Here is a 24,667-nt window from a genome sequence, read left to right as displayed (position 1 = left end):
TGGGGATCCCGCAGGCAAATGGGAACCATGAAGAGGCCGCTAGAAAGGCTGCAACCACCAAGTACCTGCAGAGGGTCAGGCAAGTCCTGAGGAGTCAGCTGAATGGTAAGAACAAGATCCGGGCCATCAACACGTACGCCCTGCCCGTGATCAGGTACCCTGCTGGGGTAATAGGCTGGCCAAAGGAGGAGATAGAAGCCACTGACATAAAGACAAGAAAGCTCCTTACCATGCATGGAGGGTTTCACCCCAAGTCCAGCACCCTGAGGCTGTACGCTAAGCGGAAGGAAGGGGGCCGGGGACTGGTGAGTGTCAGCACCACAGTCCAGGATGAGACAACGAACATCCAAGAATACATTGGGAAGATGGCCCCAACTGACCGAGTGCTCAGTGAATACCTCAGGCAGCAGAAACCCAAGAAAGAGGAGGAAGACGAGGAACCATCATGGAAGGACAGGCCCCTGCACGGTATGTACCACCGGCAGATAGAGGAGGTGGCTGATATCCAGAAATCCTACCAGTGGCTGGACAAAGCTGGACTGAAAGACAGCACAGAGGCACTAATCATGGCAGCACAAGAACAAGCTCTGAGTACAAGATCCATAGAGGCTGGGGTCTATCACACCAGGCAAGACCCCAGGTGCAGGCTGTGTAAAGATGCCCCAGAGACAATCCAGCACATAACAGCAGGGTGCAAGATGCTAGCAGGCAAGGCATACATGGAACGCCATAACCAAGTGGCCGGCATAGTGTACAGGAACATCTGTGCCGAGTATAACCTGGAAGTCCCGAGGTCAAAGTGGGAGATGCCCCCAAGGGTGGTGGAGAATGACCGAGCTAAGATCCTGTGGGACTTCCAGATACAGACGGACAAAATGGTGGTGGCTAACCAACCGGACATAGTGGTGGTAGACAAACAGAAGAAGACGGCCGTAGTGATCGATGTAGCGGTTCCGAATGACAGCAATATCAGGAAGAAGGAACACGAGAAGCTGGAGAAATACCAAGGGCTCAGAGAAGAGCTCGAGAGGATGTGGAGGGTGAAGGTAATGGTGGTCCCCGTGGTAATCGGAGCACTAGGTGCGGTGACTCCCAAGCTAGGCGAGTGGCTCCAGCAGATCCCGGGAACAACATCGGAGATCTCTGTCCAGAAGAGCGCAGTCCTGGGAACAGCTAAGATACTGCGCAGGACCCTCAAGCTCCCAGGCCTCTGGTAGAGGACCCGAGCTTGAAGGATAAACCGCCCGCAGGGGCGTGCTGGGTGTTTTTTTTTTTTTTATATATATATATATATATAGAATAGAATAGCCTTTATTGTCATTGTACAGACTACAACGAAATTGGAGTGCCACTCCCTTGGTGCAAGATTCAATAATAAATATAAATGTAAAATATAAAAAGTACAATAAAACAATCGCAAACAATTACTCAAACAATAGTAAGTACGATATATACAGGATAGCAGCATTAATATAATGACAGTATGAATAACAGCATAATATAATGGCAGTGACGGTATGGTATAGCAAGCAGGTTCAATTGTTTTTGTGCTTATTTACTACGGTGATAGCTCTGGGAAAGAAGCTATCCCTGAATCTGTTTGTCCTGGTTTTATGTGACCTGTACCGTCGGCCTGACGGTAATAGTTCAAACAGTTGATTGCTGTTGATTGCTGGGGTGAGATTAGTCCTTGATGATATGATATAAAATCCATATATGTGCAAGTGAAAGTAGAAATAACCTGAATCACTAATTGATTTAGTGATGATGTTCCAGAATGGCACCACCAGTAATATATTACATATATTGCAGTACTTTGGATTTTTAATTTTTACTTGGCTCTCAGTAATGACCTTCTGTAATGTAATCATCATTCTAAATATCACCATCATGACAACAATCATTAACCATTTGCTGGCTCTAGTTTTCTTGCTCATGAAAGTCAATGATATGGATCTGTTATTCCTCACGAGTGCGCGTGCGCGAGTATGTGTGTTCGCATGTGTTTTTGTTTCAGCTCTCTACAAGCAAATGAGCAATTATCCTTTATAAGTCCCCCTCACTGTCCTTGTGTAAATCTTTCCTTGTAATGACATAACAGTGTAGATTCCTCTTTTTTCAATTTTTCCCCCCTCTATGTCTTCCCCCTTCTTCTTCTGATATATTTCTTTTTTATGATTTTTCTTCTCCAACATATGATTTCCGCGCTCTTCTCTTAACCCAACTCCTCTATTTCTTTGAACTGTTACCCATTGCCCATTACCTCATTTGTAATAACTCACAGTTCTGGAGGTCAGCATGGGAGGGTTGTCATTGATGTCCGTGACAGTGATGATGGCAGTGGCTGTGTTGGAAAGGCCAAAGTTCAGGTTGCCCTCCATGTCCGTGGCCTGCACGATAATGGTATACTGGGACACTTTCTGTAAAAGACAGTAATAGAAAAAAACAACAGTGTGCGGTTATTCATCTGCAAAAAGCTCCCTCTTGCTACAGCAGCAGTCGCAGACTGTGACTCCCATGGGGGAAAAAAGCTGAGCCTGCGTTCTCTTCTATAGTGACTGTCTACAGTCTTATTTGAAACACAAAATCACAAGGGTGAAGTCTTTCATTTGACTGAGTTGAAATCTCTTCACTGGAACGTATCCAGACTTCAGACCATCTGAAGGCACCACTGTGAAGCCTCCCCATTGGTACAGCATGCCATCAAAGTTATCAAAGGCATCGCTTATTCAGCGCCACTGATGGACAGATGTGAAGACAATGATCCAACTGACAGAGATTAATAGACTATCTATGGGGCAATAATATGAGGGAATGATAAATGCCGTTTCATCTCTTGAAATGACATAGTGTCACTTCAGTGGATGCTGAAATATTTCTTGTTTTTCTTCTCAGCCATGTACCTCCTTTCTCACCATTTTCCCCTCCTTCTGTTCTTGGCTTCCCCTGTCTCTTCTTCTGTCCCAGGGTGCAGTTAATGGGCTGCAGGAAGGATGGAGCCCAGAAGCTGACTGTCTGGATAATGTGTCTCGTCATTGAGATTCCCAATTACATTCCCAGTGTCTCTCTCACCTGCTAATTACCGAGTAAATATCCCAATTAGGCCAGGATGCCACATCAGGAGGATTAGACAGCTTCTCTCAGTTCCTCTCGTCTTGAGGCTAGATGAGATGCTGAACTCCAACCTCATACACACACTCTCATTAACACCCGTAAATACACACAAGCATCCACAAACACATACACACACCTCTCTTTCTCCATATCTTCTGCTTGCTTGACTGTCCCATCAGCCTGTGTACAGCGTGTACACAACACTCTCACTAATTAGACAAGGGAGTAATTATGTAGCGCTCCTCTGAACCTCTCAGCGCTGCAACAACACCGCAGCATAGCCAGTCTTCTCTGGAGTACTAAGGTCTGTTACTGTCAACAAGCTCTTAAAAGTCCACTGCAGACCAGTGGAAATCTTTAAAAGAGAATCAGTGTGGGAGTTTACAAAGAAGAGGAAGAAGACATTTCAAAAGTAAAGAACAGAAGATAGGATAAGAGGCGGCAGGGGATGCAACTGAGGCACAAGGGAGGGATAATACCAAAAATAAATCGTGCTTTTTTTGTGTGCCTAACACCTCCAACACTCCAGTCCAAGAAGAGAAGGGAGGTGCAGAAACTTTCCAAGTTTCAAAGGGCTAAAGTGCTGACTAAAAGTGGACCAGGTAAACACTGCAGTGTGCATCGTCGAATCTTCCTGTGAAGTTTATGTACAGTACAGAAGGTACTTTTTTCTGGCAAGGTTAAGACTTTTATCTGCCGTCTAGGAAAAATGCTGGGACACTGAAATATGCGTTTATATGCTGGAGAAACTGTTTGCACACAAGTTTATTTATATTCATCCATCATACATATCCATTAATATTTTGCAACATCCAGTTCCTTATCCAGGTGGTGGAGGCAGCAATCTAAGTGCAGATTGGGGTAGGCGGGGTAGTTCTTGGGTCTACCCCAGGGTCTTCTTCTGGCATGACATAAGTGGCATCCAGAAGAGATCACAATCAGAGTGCTGAACCACCACAGCTGATGTCTCACTTCTTAGAACCTCCTACATGACTGAGTTCTGACACCCTTTGGAAGAAGCTAATACAAGACAACACAAAATGTGTATGCCAATTGGTGTCTGCTGGATAAGCAGGTGCTGTAGAACAACTTCAAGGTGGTATTTCACCGGAAAGTTGCAGCATTATTTGGAGTGACACCAAGTACCATCTCTAAATTGAAGGGCAAGTTCCATATAACAGGGGGTGTCAGAGACAGGACACGAATAGGTGTCACAAAACGACATTTTCTCATCCCATCAGCACTCAGGGAGTCAAGAGGATGGAATGTTCTGTTTGCAGTCCTGAGCTCAATCCCATTGAACACTTGTGGGATCAGCTTGGGCATGTTGTTCGTGCCAGAGTAACCAACACAACCACATTGGCTGACTTGCTGGTTGAGAAACAGGATGCCATCCCACAGCAGTGTGTGACCAAGCTGGTGACCAGCATGACGAGGATTTGCCAGGCTGTCGTGGCTATGACTGGGTACTGACGTCCCTGTGTGGCACCATTTAAGGAGAAATAAACAGTCTTTCCAGCAGTATAAGATTTAAGGCCAAGAGACATTTTTAAAACAAAGAAATAATCAACCAAACACAAATTTCCTGAGTTTATTTAAGACACTAAGACAATTTCATTTTTAAATAATCAAATCAGCGTCACTGAAATACGTGTACATAGCTACACCATATATACGAATGTGCACCCAATTTTATTTTTTGTTTGTTTTATTTTTTTCTTAATGTGGCAAATGATAGCTCTGCTAGATCCAGCAGTTTTCTTGCCTTTCAGGTGATGAAGTGCTTATATGCAAGCTTACACTGACTCAGCGTGCATACAACTTTCTGCTTGAAAGTCGAGCAGAACCAAGCCGGTTAGTAGGGCTGCCATGAGACTTACTCTTCAACTTGCTTGTTTAAAATGTCTTTTCACAAAGAGAAAGATGGGCTCTCTCCCAGTGCCAACTCTGGACTAGTAGTAACTGGTTATGTAACATCTTAGAACCAATAGTTAACTGGTTTTGTGTTAACTGTTGATAACATGTTAACATGTTGATATATGGTTTGGATATTGTTCTAATCCTGATTCAAAAAGTTGAATTAGGCGTTGTTGACAGCGGGGAAAGATCTATGAGCCGATCCACTCCAGCTCTGGCTCTTTGGCTTTAAGAAGCCACCTGTCACCAGCAGTGCACTAGCTGCTAGAGAGAGAGCATTGCCTGAAGAAAGCTAACTGCAAAGGGTCAGCAGTTTGGAGGCATTTCATGGCTGTTACGTCAACAGCTTTTGGCATATATATATTTTCACTTTACTGCAGTCTGGGATATTTATCATATTTCTGGATAAGTAAAAAGGCTGAAAATGGTGCTTTCTCTAGGTTCTTGCTCTATTTCTGTTGTGCTCTTGATTTGCTGGGAGATTGTTTTATCATACTTACAGTAACATAAATTGAAATTGTTGCCAATTTCATTTCATTTCACCATTTCACTCACATGTGTCTAAGGAGGTGCACATTTGAGTGTATGCTTTCACACAGTGAGCACAAGGAAAGGAGAAACTGTAAAGCTGTAAAAGGCAGCAGTATGCAGTGGCCTTACCCTAGTCTCACACTAGACTGACATGACTACCACAAATAAATTAGGTAAAGAAAATGAGTATAACTTTATTTAGAATTCATTCTTCTACTAATAAATACAAGTTCAATAAATCTATATTCTTGGGTATATTTATGTGTTGCATTTTATTTTACAAAGTCAGAAAAGAAACGCTTAAGTTGAGGCTGACACAAAATACTGATTATCAGTCTCTTCCCCAGAGTCAGGAGTTAATTTAACACCAGCACTGGAATGAAATTTAGTCTTGTTGACTCCACTTACATCCCATTCTTCCAAAAGTGATGCCCTCATTTGTTGTTTGGATAGTGGAGGTGGAAAGTGTCCCCAAAGGTTTTCAAATGGGTTTAAATTTTGTCACTTATCAACTATGTATTGATCTGCAGAGACTCTGTTAATCTAAGGACACCAACTTTGCCTGAACAATGCATTTTGGTTCATTCTCACTTTAGGAGTGTTAACTGTTAGTGTGAGGTTAAAAACATTTTCTGGGCTAGTGTGAAAGGTAAACCTGGGGCCGGGATGTAGATGAGTGCTAGAAAATGTACGGATGATGATGTTTAAAGGGAAAAGAGGCAATGTGTAGCCATTCTTTTCCCTTAGTCTCTTTTCTGAAGATTTACGAACCTCATTTGCACCTTGTATCAACATGCAGTACTGATGTGTTATCTGGTTAATGAAATCTGCTCACGGGTCTTAGACATGGCATCAAAAAGCATTAAAAATGTCTGTATTACTAGCCTTACTGTAATTTGACATCAATGCTAAATGGGGTTAGTAGATTTTTCAGAAAATATGACAGGTCCCAGGTTGGATGGAGGGATGATTCTTTGTTGGCTTGACTTTTTCTTTTGCTGACGTAGGTCTGCCTGTAGTGTTTTTGTCAAGCTTGTGGAAAGTAGCAGGAAGATGAAGAGTTAGATGAGCTTTCATCTTGTTGGGAATATGACCAGCTTGTGCATATTATATTTACACGTGGCTGTTGTCTGATTGTAAAGTAAGCAGATGTGATCTGAAAAGGAAGTGAAAGCGAGAACGCTGATCCCAGTGATACTAACCTGGAAAAACATATGTTATTAAAAAGGTTATGGGCAAGGGAAATAATTATCTCAACACAAGTTCTTTGAAGTACAATCTTGTCTGTGTGTGTGTGTGTGTTTGTGTGCATGCGTGTGTTTAGGGGTGCCAAGAGTGTAATCCTACGTTTAGGGGTGACTGTGTGGATTAGCAGTGTACTGATAAACCAGAGCAAAAAGAAAAGCGGTTCAGCTGAGACATTTTTAGTCTATGCTCCCCTTGTACCTCTCTCCCTCTGGCACCATCATGTCTCATCCTGCTTCTCTGTCTCCATCACACTATCTTCACTAACAAATTCACACACTTACTCCCCCCTCATTGTAATAACCCACCTTACCAGCTCAGTTTTTGTTCTATTGCTCCCTTCAGTTTTCGTTTTTTCACTCTATTGCCTGTGTTTTATCGAGTGTAGATGTGATTATGGGCTTTTGTGTTTGTCTGACAGGTGTCAAGGGCATTCTATCTCAGATCTTTACCACACAAACACCACGCACACATACACACACGCACACTCACGAGCAGCCCACTGCTGCGTGATGTGTTGTTAATAGGTCTGTCACTGGTGACAGTCTGGGAGGATGATCTGTCTCGGAGATTTCTTTGCAGAGTTGTCACTGGCACACCCATGTTGTGAGAATAAACACATTTGGATCTTGTCACAACTTTTAGAGCTCCACAAACAAGGTGACCGTGGACAATTTAATATAAAAAAAAGATGACTTATGTGTGTGTGTGCGGGGACAAATGGCACCGTAACATTTGAAAGTCATATCTTAGGATGTCATCAGAGTAAACAATGCTATTAGGAACTGTGCTCCATGAACACAGATACAAATGTCTTCCTTTTGACCAGGTATGGCTCATTCAGACACTGTGCAGCAATGCAAGGGTTCCCACACTGTATGACTAAAAATTATTTTATCATCCTTTGTCACACCAATTACCAATTAACAGGAACAGGTGTCTCGAGGAAAATGTATATAGTAAGAAAAGACAATATAATATTCGAGAGAAAACCTCACCAGTCAGGTGATACCCTGTGAGAAGCACTTGGCAACAGTGGGAAGGAAAAACTCCAGTTTAAAGGGAAGAAACCTCCAGCAGAAGGCTCATTAGGCACCTGGCAGTGCTTTTTAAATGGAAAAAGTATTTACCTGCACAATAGAAAATATAAGCTTATATATAATAAGCTTTTCTGTAAATTAATGGGCAATTAAAACTAGTTAAATGGTCATTTCATTGTTATATTGTTATGAAATGATGATTTTTAAAAAATTGTTCCAGTCTGTGTAACAAATACATTATCCATTATTCTATATAGTAATAAATATGACATCACAGTTGATTAGAGACAATTACAGTCTGATGAGATCTGCACTTATAACATTTGCTAATGATAAATAAAGAGCTATTGTTATTTTGTGTTATTTTTATCGATCAGTACGCATATCTCAGTTACCCGAGTTTTAAATATTGCATTTAGTCAAAGCCGGTGGCATGTTAGGAATATTTATAAGGGTTAGGGTTTTTAACAGCAGTAAAACAAGTGCCCCTCCAAACTTTCCCAAACACTAAATAAATTAAATTCACCACCATCCAGTGTAAGGTTTATGCCACAGCTGCTCTAAATGAATGTTGATGGTAATTGCTGAAATACTTTTTCATGTCTCTGCAATGGTTAATCCACCAGTATGCTTTAATTAAAAGGATAATTGTAATGCCAAAACATAATTACTGTTGTTATCCATAAATTTTCAGATGAACTGTTTTTCAAAAGAGCTGAAAAAAAGTAAAATGCATTATTCGTTTTAAACTAAGATGTCAAATTACAGTTATTTACTCACATTCCTGAACAAGTAAATAACTGTAACTGATTTACACCACCCGCAAACCTATGCAGCTTCAAAACAAGTATTTTAACACCAGTTCTAACTTTATACTAGCCATTCAAAAATATCTATAGATGTACCAAACAGTATTTATCAGCCAAGAAAGTTTTATGAATCAGTTACCACTTTACAATGACAATCACATACTATTAAAAGGTTGTATATTAATCAGTTAGTAAACATTAATTAAAATGTCAGTGTTGTTGACTGAAAAGAGTTACTTCACATTAAAAATTTACTGTTTATTAACACTTGTTACTATAAAGTGGTACGAGTTGATGAATGCGTCAGGAGAGAGAAGACCAACCTCTCGATCAAGACCAGGCGCCACTGTCACGATGTCTCCAGTCTCGCTGTTGATGGTAAACATGTTAGGGATCGGGCTGTGCGGCGTCTGGGACAGGATCCGGTAGCGCACCATTCCATTAGCTGTGGTGTTGTCATCTGCATCAAATGCTGACAGATGCATCACATATGTTCCTGATGAAACACAGAAAATTTGTCAGCATTTATGTCCACCAGCATACTCTTTATAGATCAACTACCAACCATAACAGTGGCTTATTATAGCTATCTTTGTAAATAACTTGACTTGACATGGTGAAGCTTGACCTCCCCTCTGTCTACTACCAATAGTCATTGGTTAAGCTTTTGGTTTAAAGCAGTTGCTTTTTTCAAATGCTCCAGAACGAAAAACTGCCTATGCTTTTACAGAGGTGATCACACTTGCTCATCAGTCAATTAATGGAGTGTATTTGATGAGCAGCACATGGCTACTTCTTACCTTGCTATGAAAGCAGTAACCACAGACTCTGTCACAGGACTGTGAAAACCTTCTTTTTCACGTGACTGTATAATATATTAAAAAAGCACACTCGTGACAGAGACATTGGAACTGTAGGGAAATTATCCTGTAATTACTACTTATGTCCATGTGGGCAGCTTTTCAGCAAAAATTACTATAATTTTACAATTACATTCTATTGTTTTACTAAGATGTCATAACGGATTAAATTGCTGCATCTATACAGATGTAATTTTCATAGAAACATTATTTAATATAATTTTAATGAATGTATATTAATGGGACAGGTACTTAGAAATCTACGCCAACAGAACAAAAATATGGGTAGCTGTTCTGTAAATAACGACTTGGACAAATACTAGAAAATCAAACACAAAAGTATATATACATGTAAATATTATTAAAATCATATGTTATAAAGATGATGTTTTTTATATTTAAAGGACATGTTAAAAACGAATAATAAAAACTGATTATGACGCATTTGTGTTGCAGAGAATAAGCGTCTACTCTCTCACGAAAGCAACACTTGTTAGGTTCCTTCCCTACTTGTATAACTCTGTGGGATCACTGCCTGTCACCCAATCTCTCCATCTCTTTCTCCCTCTTGTTCTGCCTCTCTTGTAGCCAATTCTAATTGCCAGAGATAGTGATATCATGCCAGTGACAGCCCCTGTCCGAGGATAATTGTAACCGCAGCTCCCATTTCAAACTTCATTACATTTCAAAGCAACATTTGTCAATGACTCGGCCAGAGGGAGTACTCTGAAGGCCTCTCAGCGAGACAACAAAAAAGCTGTTAGGAACAGAGAGAGGGAGAGGAAAAGAGGGAAATAGAGGACAGACTCCATATTTGGTGTGATTCCAAGTGGAGAGACTATCAGTCCTCCACCCATCATTTTTTTTTTTTTAAAGAGATGTGGGGATAGACTGAAGGAGATTTAGAATCACAATGTGTCACACATCGCCGGGGTAATTTCATTAAGCTGCAGACTTAGGGGGTTTAATGTGGACCCTTTGTATGGGGATCCTAAGCTGTGCCTGACAGGATTAGGTCCCCATAATGACTCTTTAATTTGCAAACTAATTCAAGTCTGTAATTGCCCTTCCACTGAAACCACTGGAGCTCTAAATTCTAAAACTCTCTTTTTTATGATTATTGTTCAACTGAATGTCATGCATGCCGTACAGGGACTTGTACGGTGTGTGAGGCGAGGCTCGGGCAACAGGGATGGTATCGTTTAGGAAAGGAAATCAAAAAAGGAAAAGAAAAGATAATAAAAGTGAGGTGTGACAAAAGTAAGAAGGAAAGAAAGCAAAACAGAAAGAAAAAGGTATTGAGCACCTGGACACCTTTTGAGATCACCTCTGGTGCAATAAACTCTGGCTCATCGGGTTCAAACTCACACACGCTTGCACACAGAGAGCTCATCTCTGTGATTCTTCTGCTTTAAGGTTAGACATAAAATGACCCAGTGGTGCTACAGCGTGGTACATTTAATCCTCAATCTCCTCTCCAGCCTGAGCACCCTCTTTGGTTTATGACCACTGCTGCACCAGGCTAAATGAAAAGCCACTCTACGAGACCGATTCTCTGTCCGTCTGCTAAATCAAGGGGAATGGAAAATTCTCTGTTGCATCAAAGATTCACTGGTGTAGTCATACTTTTAACAACACCAATCTCTCCTGATATACTCGCTGTTCTTTTTCTGTTCACCCATAAATTTCTTGACTTTTAAAACAAAAAAAAAAGTTTCTATTGTAATTGTTTCAATTGTTTTTATCCATCTATAATTTATTACCTGGTTTCGAGCCTTCATCCACAGAGCCATTGTAGACCTGGTTTTTGAACTCGGGTCTGTTGTCATTCATATCGATGACAAAGATGTACAGATCGATAGGGTTCTCAACCTGGTTGCCGTTCATGTCCACAGCATGGGCTCGCAGCTAGGAAGGAAACAGAAAAAACACGTTCAGATTAGAGATAATGATTATAGATAAAAATATGCTACTCATGGTCATACACACATAATATGCCTCAGTCTTCTCACATTGTACACATCTATTTAGAATGCTAATTTTGCCACCTCGACCTCCAGCATCTCGGTGTAGCCGCTGCCCTGTTTCACTGCCTGCTGTTTCAACCCACTTGTAGAACAGGGGCACATTGAATTTTCATGCTCATCTTTAAAATATAGTATATTTTGAGGGAGTAATGAACTCAGACTGCGCTCCTGCATGAATTGTTATTATGGGAGGATAAACAAATGATAAATCATTTAGAATCAGGCTTTGATGAGCGCTTCTTTTACTAATACGGAGAAAAATAATGGGTGAAACATTTGCTTTCCGAAAGAAAAAATAATAAATATATAATAAAATGAACCAGTGTAATATAAGTCAATGTTGTGCCTTCTGCATCCCCTCATTAATGAGCTTCAAGGTAACTATATGGACTTCTTTGAGAGCTAAGGGCATGTGTGTATGTATAAAGCAGTAACATACATTCACATGGTTTCGCCTATATTTTAAGATGTAATATCAGACAGTTTGTGTTTAGCCCAATCAAAAAGAAACTGGGAAAGATATTAATATATTAACTGTATTCAAACGTCTGTTTTTTATATCTTCATCACAACGGTTAGCAGTGTTGCCTGTTCAGTTAGGGAAATGAGCTACAGGTGCAGATGTAAGGTGCAGTACAGTAGGTTAAGTCTGTGGTAGATAGCAGGCTTAGAAAGACACTGTACAAATGCCAGTCTATTGCCCATTTAATGAATAATGATACAAAACAAATTAATGTCCCACATTCTTTAAAAATGTATAAAACTGTTCTGGAGGTTCAAGCCTGGTCTCTGTCTAGAGGATAAACCACACAGTACAACAGCAACACCTTAGAGAGCACTACCTCAGCGATAAGTCGTATCACTAGAGGCACAATAACACATTTATTTTCTGAGAATGTATCTAATCTAAGATTTGCCAATACTTTCTAAATTAAATTTATCTACACCAAGATTTCCTTTCTACTGGAAATGGACCATCATATTTTAAAACCACCGTGTTTACAGATTCAGTTTGATTTACTCGCTAACGTCTGTCTAAGCAGTGCCCTATGACAGCCACCAAAATCAAGATGACAGAAAATAAAAGCTGACAAAAATGTTGTCACAGTAATTGACTCGGCTTCATTTATGATTGCGAGTTCACAGTTTTTAGCGACATGAATGTTTACACAGAAGCTGCTCTGTTTGCTGGGTCATAAACAGTACTGCAAGGATTTGGCACTAAATTAATTAATCAGCCAATATATATAGCTATGATATGAAAAAGAGAGTTTTAACAAGACAGTCCTGTAAAGAGCTAAATGCATCTCGTGATCCAGCAGGATGTAGAACTACCTTTAGTAGCTTGACCTTATTATTTTTTTCTAATCTCTCCCATCATTGTGGCCAACTCTTCTTTATCACATTTCTTCAGTTTATCATTTATTTATACACAGCTCTCTTAAGGTCCAGACACAATATTTATCAGGAAATGTCAGGTTGAGGTCTTGTTTGGACTACTGCAACACTGAGTCTTTTCTTTCAACCATCCTGATATAGATTTGCTGGTGTCTTTAGCTTCAGTGTCCTTCACTGCCATGTTGCTTGACCAATTTTTGACCAATACAACAAAATAAAACTAGTACCGGTACCGAAAAAAAGAAGATTTATTCATAACACACGTGAAAAGACCCAGGAAAACCGAGTTAACAATAAAAACGATAACAAAATAACGCTGAAAACCAATAAAAACCCTGAAAACCATACATTTCACACCTGAGCCTCAACTCTCGCGGCCCGGTAACAAACGACTCACGGACCGGTACCGGGCCGAGGCCCGGGGATTGGGGACCGCTGCTCTAGAGTACTTTGGTAAACAGAGGAGTTCAGGGTTGACTCAATAATGTCAAGGTGCCCAGTCCTGTGACTGCAAAGCAAGCCCTCCACCACAATCCCTGACAGCTGATATGAAGTGTTTGTGCTAATATGCTGCATTTCCTTTTTATCAAACACAGCATCATGTATTATAGCCAAATATCTCCACTTTGTTTCGATCTGTCCACAAGATGGTGTTCCAGAAGTATTACCATTACAAACATGTTCTTTTCAGAGTGACGATATTATCTCCTGGTAAGCCTTTCAAAAGAATTCATGTTTATTCAGTCTGTTTCTACTGGTATGTCATGAAGACACTGAGGCATTGTGTCATGAAGATTTGTAGCCCAGCAATTTATTAAAAGGACCTTGATGCCGCCCATTTCCCAACAATAACTAAAAGCGATGTTAGGAGAGTGGTTAAATCAAATCATGAAGGACATGTGTGTGCACAAGAAGCAGATGGTTGTAACAGTGAATGGCGACAAGCTGTTTGCTTGATATGTATTTGGAGAAAGGTATTATGTTATATTCCTAAATATAATAACTCATTTTGTTTCAAACAAAATAAAAATTGCAAGAATTTATTTCGATTAACATTATGATATTGGTTCATACTGCGCCATCACATCTCACACCAAAGAAATCAAACTGGTACGGTACCTCCCTAATATTATTCTGTGATGGACAATCTCAACATCTAAAATATCTTTCTGTCAGGTACAAACAAAGCAAAAAACAACACAAATAAAAACATCAATTAACTGAAAGCAAGTGTTTTTCAGTGGACCTCTAGAGCCAAACTGAAAAACACTTCTGCACTGTTTATACAGGCTGATAAAATCAGTGGTTTTGAATTATAGTATAGAAAACCATAAAAGATTTCCTAAACATACAGAGCCACACTGAATAAAAGTCAAAACAAAAATTCTGGACATTTTTCTTTCAGACAAATTGCCTTTATGCTTATGTTATTTCTCCAAACTCGTTATCTCTTTTACACTTACACACCAAAGTTTTTATCTCAGCAAAGAGCAAAACAACAAACATCTTATTTTTTTGAAAGTTGGCTCCACTGTAAAAGCAAGGAGTCGGTTTCAGAATCATCATATTGGATCCCTGATCAACATTCTGTCTGGTTTTGTTTGAAAGAGTCCTGAAATCTCTTCACATCTCTAACTCCACAAACACGGTCAACCCATCTCAAATTCAACTCAGCTTTGCTCAGATCAATGGAATCACCAACTAGGATTTCTCACAAACTTTGTACATGAAGTTATTACTAAAATCAATACATGCTGTCAAACGTGTCCTTACTTCTTTCACTTTTTGAGCAAAAAACCTCCCAAACAACCAACAGTTTGAAAGAAAATGAAAAAATCGGAAACATCTGCATTATCAGGGAAATGTCGAGTTTAAATCAATGCCTGAATTATTTTTTTTCACTGCTTACAAGAAGGTCAAACAAGCAAACTGAAGTGGTATTTAGAAATGAACTTTTCCCTAAAGCTGTTTTCATTCAGTTCACTTAACTTGGGAATGTTTATATCCCTGAGCATGACTTATTCAGCGATATTCCTGTCAGGTGGAAGTACCGGGGATGTTTACTTTATATCATATGAAGTAAAGAAAAAAAAGAAGAAAAATCTGATCTTATCTACATCCTGCTCCTAACAACACCGGCTTGTAAATATTTATTCTGGTCATATGTCAGTGATCAATTTCAGGCGAAGGTCTCTCTACATTATCGTTAGGATATTCATCAGAACCGAAGATAAACTAAACTGGAAAAGACTGAGGGAAAAGTTAAAACATGGAGAGAACAGACAAAGGTTCTCAATTTTAACAAGAGCTATTTTTTTTCAACATGTAGAATGAATCAAGGGAATGGTATCCTTCTCTTATGAGCGTTACCTGATAGGAAAAAGCTACCTGGTCACTGTAGGAGCATGAGTGTCAGATATATGAAACAGCCTTCAGGCTCGTTGTGGCAGGAAATAGAATAAGTAGCATTCTCCATCGACTTCTTCTCCTCAGAGAGGTGAAGATCCTCTTCACTGCTGCTCATTCTGTCCTCTCCACCGTCTGCTTCCACTCTGCACCTCCACCAAAATTGCATCTTCAGGTCTCCCTGAGGTTAATTTGACTTTACTTTTTCCACTGCATTGTCTGATCTGTCCTGCACCCAATATCCGTGTGCTGCCATCGCATATCACATCTCACTGTGCTGTAACGGGCTACGAGCCAGGCCCCTTATCTACACCCACCCTCATCCCTCCATCCCACATGAACCCACACCCTAATTCAATAACAGCAGGAGTCAGAGATTACCGCCATGTTTAAAGAAGGCAAAATGTAATTCTGGGTCCACATTAAAGTTATTATCTTGAAAGACGAGGGGGAGAAAACAGACCGTACCAGGCAGCGCTATGCATTTGGCAGGAGGCAGCGTCCTAGAGATAACAACAGACCCAGAAGCTTCAAGGTTTTTTTCCTCATAAGAATGCATCTTGTTGCATGGCTGGTTTTGAATTTCAGAGTGCTCATTCTTTTGAAATAAAAAAGAGCTAGACCATAACTTTGTTCTGTCCTTGCATGAAAAATGAAGTAAACAAAACCGAGACCACAAAGTCAAGTACTAACTTTAGGTATGTTGCAGTTTTCTGGTTACAGTTTTTCTCAAATGCTAAAACACATGTCACAAACGTTACCACCAGGTCCCCCAATGTCTAAACACAACACCCTTCTCTAAAGCTACATAAACACAACCACACCTTCCCACTGCAAAACTCAAACTCCCACACCAAGAGAGCAGCTCGAAGCTGTCAAAACTGTAAACACTATACACAGCATTACACACTACAGCAAAACAATTGAAAACACAATGCTCAATTTGTGAGAAGGTTCTTTGGTTCATAACTGCCAATGCATATTTTAGAAACTATACAGTAACGGATCGTCGTAGATCTCTGCAGAGGATTAGGCATTTAGATTTGTGAGTTTCATATGAGTAGTATAAATCTATAGAAAATCCTGCATGTACGTACACTACTGTAACACAACTCAATGCAAAAACAGAATCTATTGCACACAACAGTAATCTTGAAAACATGAACAGGGTGTGAAGTTTTTTTATTTACGTTATTCACACCACACACACCACAATCACTGTGCGGCATCATGTCGCTGAGCTGTTGCTCGCATCTCGTCAGTAATGATGGTGCGAGGTTGTCTTGCTCTCCCTCCTGGACCTTCTCCTCTCCCATGTTGGCCTTCTCCTCTTCCTCATTGGTCGCTCCTCTTCCTCCTCTCATTTGAACTCCTCTTCCTCATTGGCCTGCTCCTCTTCTTCCAGGGCCAGCTCTTCTCCCTCCTCTGCATCAAATTCCTCTTCCCCTGACTCTGCCTTCATCCATTGTGTTTGTTTGGAACCTTCAGCATACTGTGCACTCTGAACTTGCTTTTACATGTGGGTACAGCATTAGCAACAAGTGTCTTCAATTTTGAGTCATTGTGTGTAGTGAATGACGCCAGGTGTGTTCCCTGTGTTCAAAGATTGGTGACTGTGGCAAGCATTTTGCATCACATGGGCTTTCATTTGAGAATATGAGCAGAGTTGTTTTGCAACATGTGTTTTAGCAAGGAAAAATGTGTTTAGATTTATGAGTACAGAGGGTTGTGTTTTGTGAATTGTGTCTTCATGTGACATGTGTTTATGGTACTGGAATATGGTGGCTACATTTGGTAAATGTGTTTAGACTACTGGTCATTTGGGTTACAGGATTGGCTTTTGTGTTTTAACATTTGAGAAAAACTGTAACAATGCTCAATAAACAAGACTTTCCTTGGCTTTATTGTTCAGAGGCTGAGAGCGTTTGAGTTTCTTACAATGCTATTTAATTGCATATTTGTTGCTATAACAGCGAGGGTCCTTTAAAGTGAACTGCAACACCTTTCTTAACTTGTTAAACATACATCTTTACTTTGTCTCATCTGGTTTCCAACCACATTTTGTATTCTCCTCCAAGAAACACTTTTCTTCAAAAACAAACAAGCAGTTCACTTAGGTAGCCTTTAGCAAGCGCCTTCCTTTCTTAACAAATTACTTCATTGATTGGAGCTTCTCTGGGGTATAAATCTGCTCACCTACCACTGAAAGGTTAGATTTGCCAGCTTACCATGACTGTAACTCAGGCTAGGTGCCATTAAAAAAAGGCACAGAGATGGTGGCAGGTACAGAGAGAGAGAGAGAAAACCAATGATAGAAACCTAAATTGATGAACCCAGTGCTGTCGCTCACTGCATCACAGTTTCCCTTCACAGCAGCAGAAAGATGCGTGAAAAGATAAGCTTGAGCAGCAATACAACAAGCTGTTTCCAAATGAAATGCATTTTTTCTGATTGTTCCGTATTTTCGATGCCTAGAACAGCATGCACAGCACAAAGGTGACAGGAGAGGCTCAACATGATGAAAGTTTCATTCAAATGAGGTAGTGCAGATGTTGGTGTTTTGTCAAAATGCACAGCGTGCATTGAAAAAAAGATGGTTTTACATGGTGCATCGGGCCAAAAAACATTCTTAAAATACTGTTATGTACAAGTTAAACAAACATTCTAGCATTAAAGCATCAATCACACACCATGAGACAACCAGAGTATGTGTCCTACTTGAATTTACCGATATCAATAGTCACTAGCTACAGAACTAATGTTAGTCTTAACAGGCTGACATTGATGCTAATAATCACTACAATATTTAATATTCCTCTCATGATTGTAAGCTAAATATAAGACTAATTTATTGCCAGAAGATAATACAGTTAACATAAAGTATCTAATTCTCTGGAGAGAAGTGAATAAGAGCATTGATTGATAAATATATACCCACTACTCGCTTTATTAGTTACACCTCACTAATCCTTAGAAGGACCCTCTTTAGCTTTCAGTACTGCCTTAATTCTTTATGGTACAGATTCAACAAGATACAGGAAACATTCCTCTGAGATTTTGGTTCATATTGTCCAGACAGCATCACACAGTTCCTGCAGATTTATCAGCTGCACATCCATCATCTGACTCTCTTGTTCCACCACATCCCGAAGGTGCTCTATTGGACTGAGATCTGGTGACTGTGGTGTAAGGTTGGGCGACTGAACGCATATATCGACTATCGACGTAGGTTGAGCCTTTTGCCGATCGTTATTACAAGAGCGATTTATTTATTTGCCCATGAGTACGTTTGCTAATTATGTTGGTTGAAGCCTGTCTATTATTATTATTATTATTAACATCACTCGAAGCAGTCAGTCCTACCTTCTTACTCAGGGATCCACAAGAAGCAGCATTCACACCTTCATTGTGATTGAGAAGCATGCACTTCCATGTAAAGCGACAGGTTCAGTAGGAGCCCTTGATGAACTCTTTAGGGCCCATTATGTCTTTGGTACATCATACAGTTCATCCCTGACCAACTTTTTTACTTTTCTGCAAACAACTACGACATTGGGGAAATGTCATATTGCTTTCTCTAGTGAGCATCATAGAACTGTGAATTGTAAAGGTTTGTTACGTTAATTAAATGGCACTGAAATGAGAAACATAATAAATGCTGTTACTTTAACCTGTATATTTGTTGTAGGATAGATCACAGTTATTTAGTAATATAGCATCATAAGATGAATATGAAAAAATCACACTACAGAGAAATAAAAAAGAGATATTATCACACATCAGAGTGTTAATATTAAACTAAATTTGGAGTAAAAATAGCTCTATAAAGTGTAATCAAATTACTCTGAATGTGTGAATAACCCTCAGTGTTAAATATTTTTTACACATTTTGTTGTCAATTTTGACACTAAATTGAGTACAATTAACACTGAAAGGTTAACACTGGCCATAGAGTAAATTTAACTCTAATTTTGAGTGGAACCAAATGTTATCTGAAGCAGAGTTAATACCTAATTTAATGGGCAGTAAGTGTTACTTTCTATTCTTAAATGTTCAGGTATTTACATCTTTCTGTGAGTCTGCCATGTGCTACTGTTACCATGCCACGAGAACAGTAATTTGACTGGATGTGACTTTGATGAATTACCAAAGTCTCTTATTCTTCACATTACCCAATAATGTTGCATGTAAAGAAAAAGTGCAAACTGGATATCCATCCATCACAATTTTGTGTGAAGAAGACACTCACGTGATATGAAGAGCGATGTTCTCGATCAAGAGGTTTGGTGACAAACATCTTTCCAAGCACAGGGTCGATACTGAATACTTCATTTGGTGGTTGATCTGCTCCCACCCCAGTGATGCTGTACCGGATTGAGATGTCCTGGTCCTGGTCGGAACGAATCTGCATCCCAACAAAGAAAAAGGAATGCTCAGTCAATCCCAGTTACACACTACATTTTATTAATCCCTGCAGCTTCTTTAACCTGATTGATTTTATGGCTTTATTTCTCTCTTGCATCCAGGAAGCTACACTAAAAAAAACATAGTTTCCATTGGCAACCTACTTCTATTTGTACAGTATTGAGTGTGAGGTGTTTATTATTCAAGGATTTATGATATACAGTTCTTTAAAAACCATCTATTGTATATTATTCACTGGAAACATGCAAGGACACACAATCAGAGAAAAAAGAAACTGACACCGAGATGACATTTCATCACCCGTGGGGACATTATATTACCTCACATTAATTTCTCGTGTCTGAGACTTGGGATGATGGCAGATCTCCAATTCAATCTAAGAAGCAGTCATTGGCTATGTAACAGTCAAAGCAGGAAACATTTAAGCCCTTTGTGTTACTGCATTGACACCACAGAGGAGGCTCACATCAATTTCAACTGGATGTTGGCAGGCATTTCTTCCTATCATTGTATTAAAGATGTAGCTAAGTATAGTGGATTGAATTGTAAGTAAAGTAATAATGTTTCCATGGAGTAAGGAGCAAAGTCACAGTAACATATGCAGAATCTGTGTTAATGTGGTCTTTGACATCAACGCAATAGTTCACATACAGAGGGTTAGTCTTTTTAGCTAAAAACAGCTGCCTGCAATATTTACAGTTATTTTTATATCATGAAAGTAAAATTGTCCACAACATATTAGGTATCATTGAATGATACTTATATTAAAGACAGAACAGAAATCAGCTGATTCTGAGGTGTCAGACTCTGCACTCACTGATATTTTATAGTATGACCCTGCCTGAAGGTTTAACCTTGCTTCTCTCCCCTTAACCACTACATTCTTAAACCTAATGCTCATCAAGCTGTGGAATATAATTTCCTCACATCATGAGTGCTATAACTATAAACACACACATATCAAAGCTTGGCATTTCTACAGTAACCTCTAGGTACTCAAGGATTCCATTAGTGCTGCCACAGGGAGTGCTGTGCATTCTGTTTGGAAGAATTTAGATTCGTCAAAAGAAGAAAAAAAATCTGAATTTCCTATTACGTAGGAAAGTGAAAGTATGACTCTGTAAGTGATGGGTAATTAGGTAACAGCAAACATAACAATAAACACATTTTGCAGAGGCCAAAATAGGCCAGAGGAAAATAAGGTGCACACTCGATGAAATGCATCTAATAACTGTGGGGCAAGGGAAGTAAAACGTTCTCTAAAAAATAGCCCTGCATTTTGGTTTAGCTTTCCTTGCCAGATAGGCAACTAATAGGTGCATTAAGTGCACTGCTAGGTCTGTGATTTGGACTGAAGAGCTGTGTAATTGGGACTCATTTGGAGGAGTTCTTCAATTCATTGTCCAAATAAAGTCCAAAACTCCAAGCAACCCATTACTGTCCATTAACGACATGGCAACCCGAAAAATCAGCTGGTGTATCAAAATTAATCAATCATACACTTTCTATGGTATGCAGGCAAACACACACACATACACACACACATGCACACATGCGTACGCGCAGGAATGGTCGACCCTTTTTCTTCTAATCATTGACTATTTCAGTGAAGAGCCTGAGTGCACCAGAAGAGGAAGACTGTCCAAAGTTGTCTCCGTCTTTCACCACTCAAGGAACCAATTTAGCTACACTTTTGACACACCAGGAATTCTGCCCTGCTGAGAAAATAGCTGAAGCAACTAACAAGGACAAGGGAAGGACACAAAGTATTAGGCAGATGTCATCCTGACTCTTACGACAGGTAGAATAAAAACCTGTCACCATTATCGAAGCTGTTATTAGAACTTTTTCCGTTCCCTTCCTCTATATTCGCATTAACATTATACTCAGCTTTCTGGTTGAAGAATCCGGTAGAGGTGTGTCTTTCTAATCAAACAAATGTGATCAGTTATAGACAGCTTCCCTCTAATGCGAGAAGCACTGTCATACCAGCCTACTAATGCTATTTGTGCATGCATGTACGTGTGTGTGCTTTCTTTAGGGAATAGGAGGAGGAGAACGTCAGAATGCTTTGCACATATCTCTGTGAATTACTGCTGACAGCTATGATAATTAACGAGCTGCAGGCATTGACTGCTATTACTTCAAAGAAACTCTAGCCGTTAAACACCCACAAACTAACAAATATCCAGCTAGCAGCTTAGTTGAACTCTCAATGTACTGTCATTACCCTCTGGTACAGCCAAAGCAAAAAGACACTGCAGCACGCAGACTGCTATACCTCTCCTGTCGCATTAGAAAATACAAGCAATTATTACACATCTGACTGCCAAAGTGCTTCCTCTCTTAATTCACCCCCTTTTCTCCTCCCCTCTCCTTGTCTCTCTTTTTCTCTGCCTTCCCTTCTCCTTTTTAAGTCACTCTTTCTCATCTCCACTTCTCTTTCCTCTCATCTCTCCCCTCTGCTATACTCTCTCATCACTCTCTCTCTTTGCTTCAGGTCTCTGTGGGGACAGAAGCCATGCATGAAAAATGAAATTACTTCAATCCGTTGGCCTTGGCAGTGGTGTATAAATCCTCACCAGTTAGGAAGTGATAGCTCTCCATAATTCCATTTGGGTTTTCCACGCCCCCCTGATTTCCCACCCGTTTCCAAGTCGTCCTGCTTGGGGTGGAGACAGGGATTCAGCTGCATGTTTCCACAGTCATTCCAACCAATTAGCTTTCCCGCCCACGACGTTCACGTAGACACGTTTAAGACTGTTGAGGGATGACGCCAGAGTCCTTATCCTCATCTGTTTCTACCAAATATTTGTGCATGGTTGCATGGGCATACATTTGAGGATTCAAGCATGAACAGTTATGTTTTCTCCACTGCTCAAACATTTTGTTTATGCCAGCTAATGATCTCAAGAAAGGTTTAGACTTGAAAATTCTTTTGCTTCCAATTTTTGGACTCCTGGCTTAGTACAGGCCTTTTGAGGGTTACTATGCAGGCTAAGTTGATTGGTCTGCATATAATAAAGGCAATGAGTACGTGTTACCCTATTTGAGAAAAATCCACGCATTCCTAATTAATGAGACCCAAGTTAAAAAAAAATGTGATTTTTCTTACAATACTAGGGCTAGCTGTAACGTCTTCAGGGATACCAAAGATTCTGCCAAGTATGTTATCATTCCCCTATTTCTATCCCAGAATATTGTGATAGGCGAGATGTCATCTAACTTGCAAACAGCTCTCACTGTCATTCTGCCATTTTACATCAGAAGAGGAGGGAATGTGTTGAAAAAAGCACGACATGAAGTGAACACAAAGAGCTTCTCATAACTGTATAAATTCTTTCTAGTTTACTTAATGAAAAGAGGAGAAACTCTTTTCTCATCTTGCTACACTTACTATCTTGTACCTCATACAGAAACACTCACGCATAAACATACAAACTCACACATCATTCAATATTAAATATTGAATGGATTTAGTTTTTGGAGTATCAATAATAATCCAAAACTGTTTTTCAGTTCATTCTTTGTCTTTTTTGTTCCTTTCCTCGGTTCTTTCCTCTGTTGTCTTGGCAGTTTGTGTTAAATGCCTATATAAGTTTTTCTGCAAGAGAGAGACTAGTAGAGAAATTCCCAGCAAAGTGATATCGGCGAGAGGAAGAGGCAGCGACGGGGAGTGAACAAGAGAGAGAGTCATGACTGTATCATCCGGCATCAGAAACCAGACACTGTCTAAATGACCTATTTGTCGACGGATCAAAGCAATTCCCTTCATTACTGACAACATGTCTGGTTCTTAAGGAGATCTTATCAGTGAGCTTAGCTCCCTTCTGCCAGGCAAAACTGAATCAAATGAGAAATTATCATGCCACCGAGTCTTCGGGGAAAACGGAGAAGATGAAGAGAAGAGAATGATTAACACAAAAGTGCCATTCTACCACCACAGGGTGCAGATAAATGAATTCTAGCTTAAAAATTAACTATCACATTTAAAAAGTATCCAACTAGTACCATTTATGACTATATGTCACTGCACAAATACATAAGACTATTATTAATAGTGGCGTAGAGTATATCCGGTACCGGGCCATGAGTCGTTTGGTACCGGGCCGCGAGAGTTGAGGCTCAGGTGTGAAATGTATGGTTTTCAGGGTTTTTAGCGGTTTTCAGCGTTATTTTGTTATCGTTTTTATTGTTAACGTGGTTTTCCTGGGTCTTTTCACGTGTGTTATGAATGAATCTTCTTTTTTTCGGTACCGGTACTAGTTTTATTTTGCTGTATTTATCCGCGACACATTAAAAGGCCGGTCCGTGATGTCGGGCATAAACCGGTCCGTGGCGCGAAAAAAGTTGGGGACTGCTGTCCTAAAGAGTATTTGAATCCAACCACAAAAAAAATTAAAAAATTATATGATCTATACTATGCAAGATTAGGAACACAGCTTATGAAATGGATAGCTCAGTTAGTCGGAATGATAACTATACATAGTTAGAGATAGTGTTGAATATGGTTTTCACAATTAAGTAACACTTACTCAACAGCGTCAAAAACACATTAATTAGGTAACAAAACTGCTAAAAAATAAAGATTAAACCTCAACTCTGTGGAAGTGTCATCTACACAACCTAAAGATGACATGTAGAAATAGAAAAGCAGAAGTTTAAGAAAAACTTGTTAAGTGAAATGAACAGAATAAAGGTTCTATATTGTAATGCATTGTAATGCATTCTGATTGTATTTAGTGCTCCTTATAACCTCAAATGTGTGAAGTGGCTTATTACATTAATTTCTGTAGTACCCTCACATCTAAATGACCTCTTAACTTTACATAAATTTTATCGAGCTTCCACTTTGAAAACATTAGGCATCAAGTTAAAAATGTACATAATTCTGT

General features: G+C 39.7%; 1 protein-coding gene across 1 annotated transcript in view; it reads right to left on the bottom strand.

Annotated features, from left to right (window-relative positions):
- The window catches only part of LOC146645400 (cadherin-4-like), a 252,601-nt gene that overhangs the window by 32,583 nt on the left and 195,351 nt on the right, over window positions 1-24,667 (bottom strand). Inside the window, exons 6-9 of the mRNA XM_085392639.1 lie at window positions 19,597-19,752; window positions 11,280-11,424; window positions 8,980-9,152; window positions 2,283-2,420 (exon numbers count right to left, since the gene is read on the bottom strand). Coding sequence (XP_085248765.1) covers window positions 2,283-2,420; window positions 8,980-9,152; window positions 11,280-11,424; window positions 19,597-19,752 — 612 coding nt within the window. The remainder of the gene's footprint in view (window positions 1-2,282; window positions 2,421-8,979; window positions 9,153-11,279; window positions 11,425-19,596; window positions 19,753-24,667) is intronic.

The sequence above is a fragment of the Rhamphochromis longiceps genome, linkage group LG20 (genome assembly GCF_057381845.1).
Source record: "Rhamphochromis longiceps isolate RC_006_pf linkage group LG20, R_longiceps_female_GT1.1, whole genome shotgun sequence".
Lineage (NCBI taxonomy): Eukaryota > Metazoa > Chordata > Actinopteri > Cichliformes > Cichlidae > Rhamphochromis > Rhamphochromis longiceps.
Note: the sequence above shows the minus strand (reverse complement) of the source record. Positions and strands in the feature narration are given on the sequence as shown.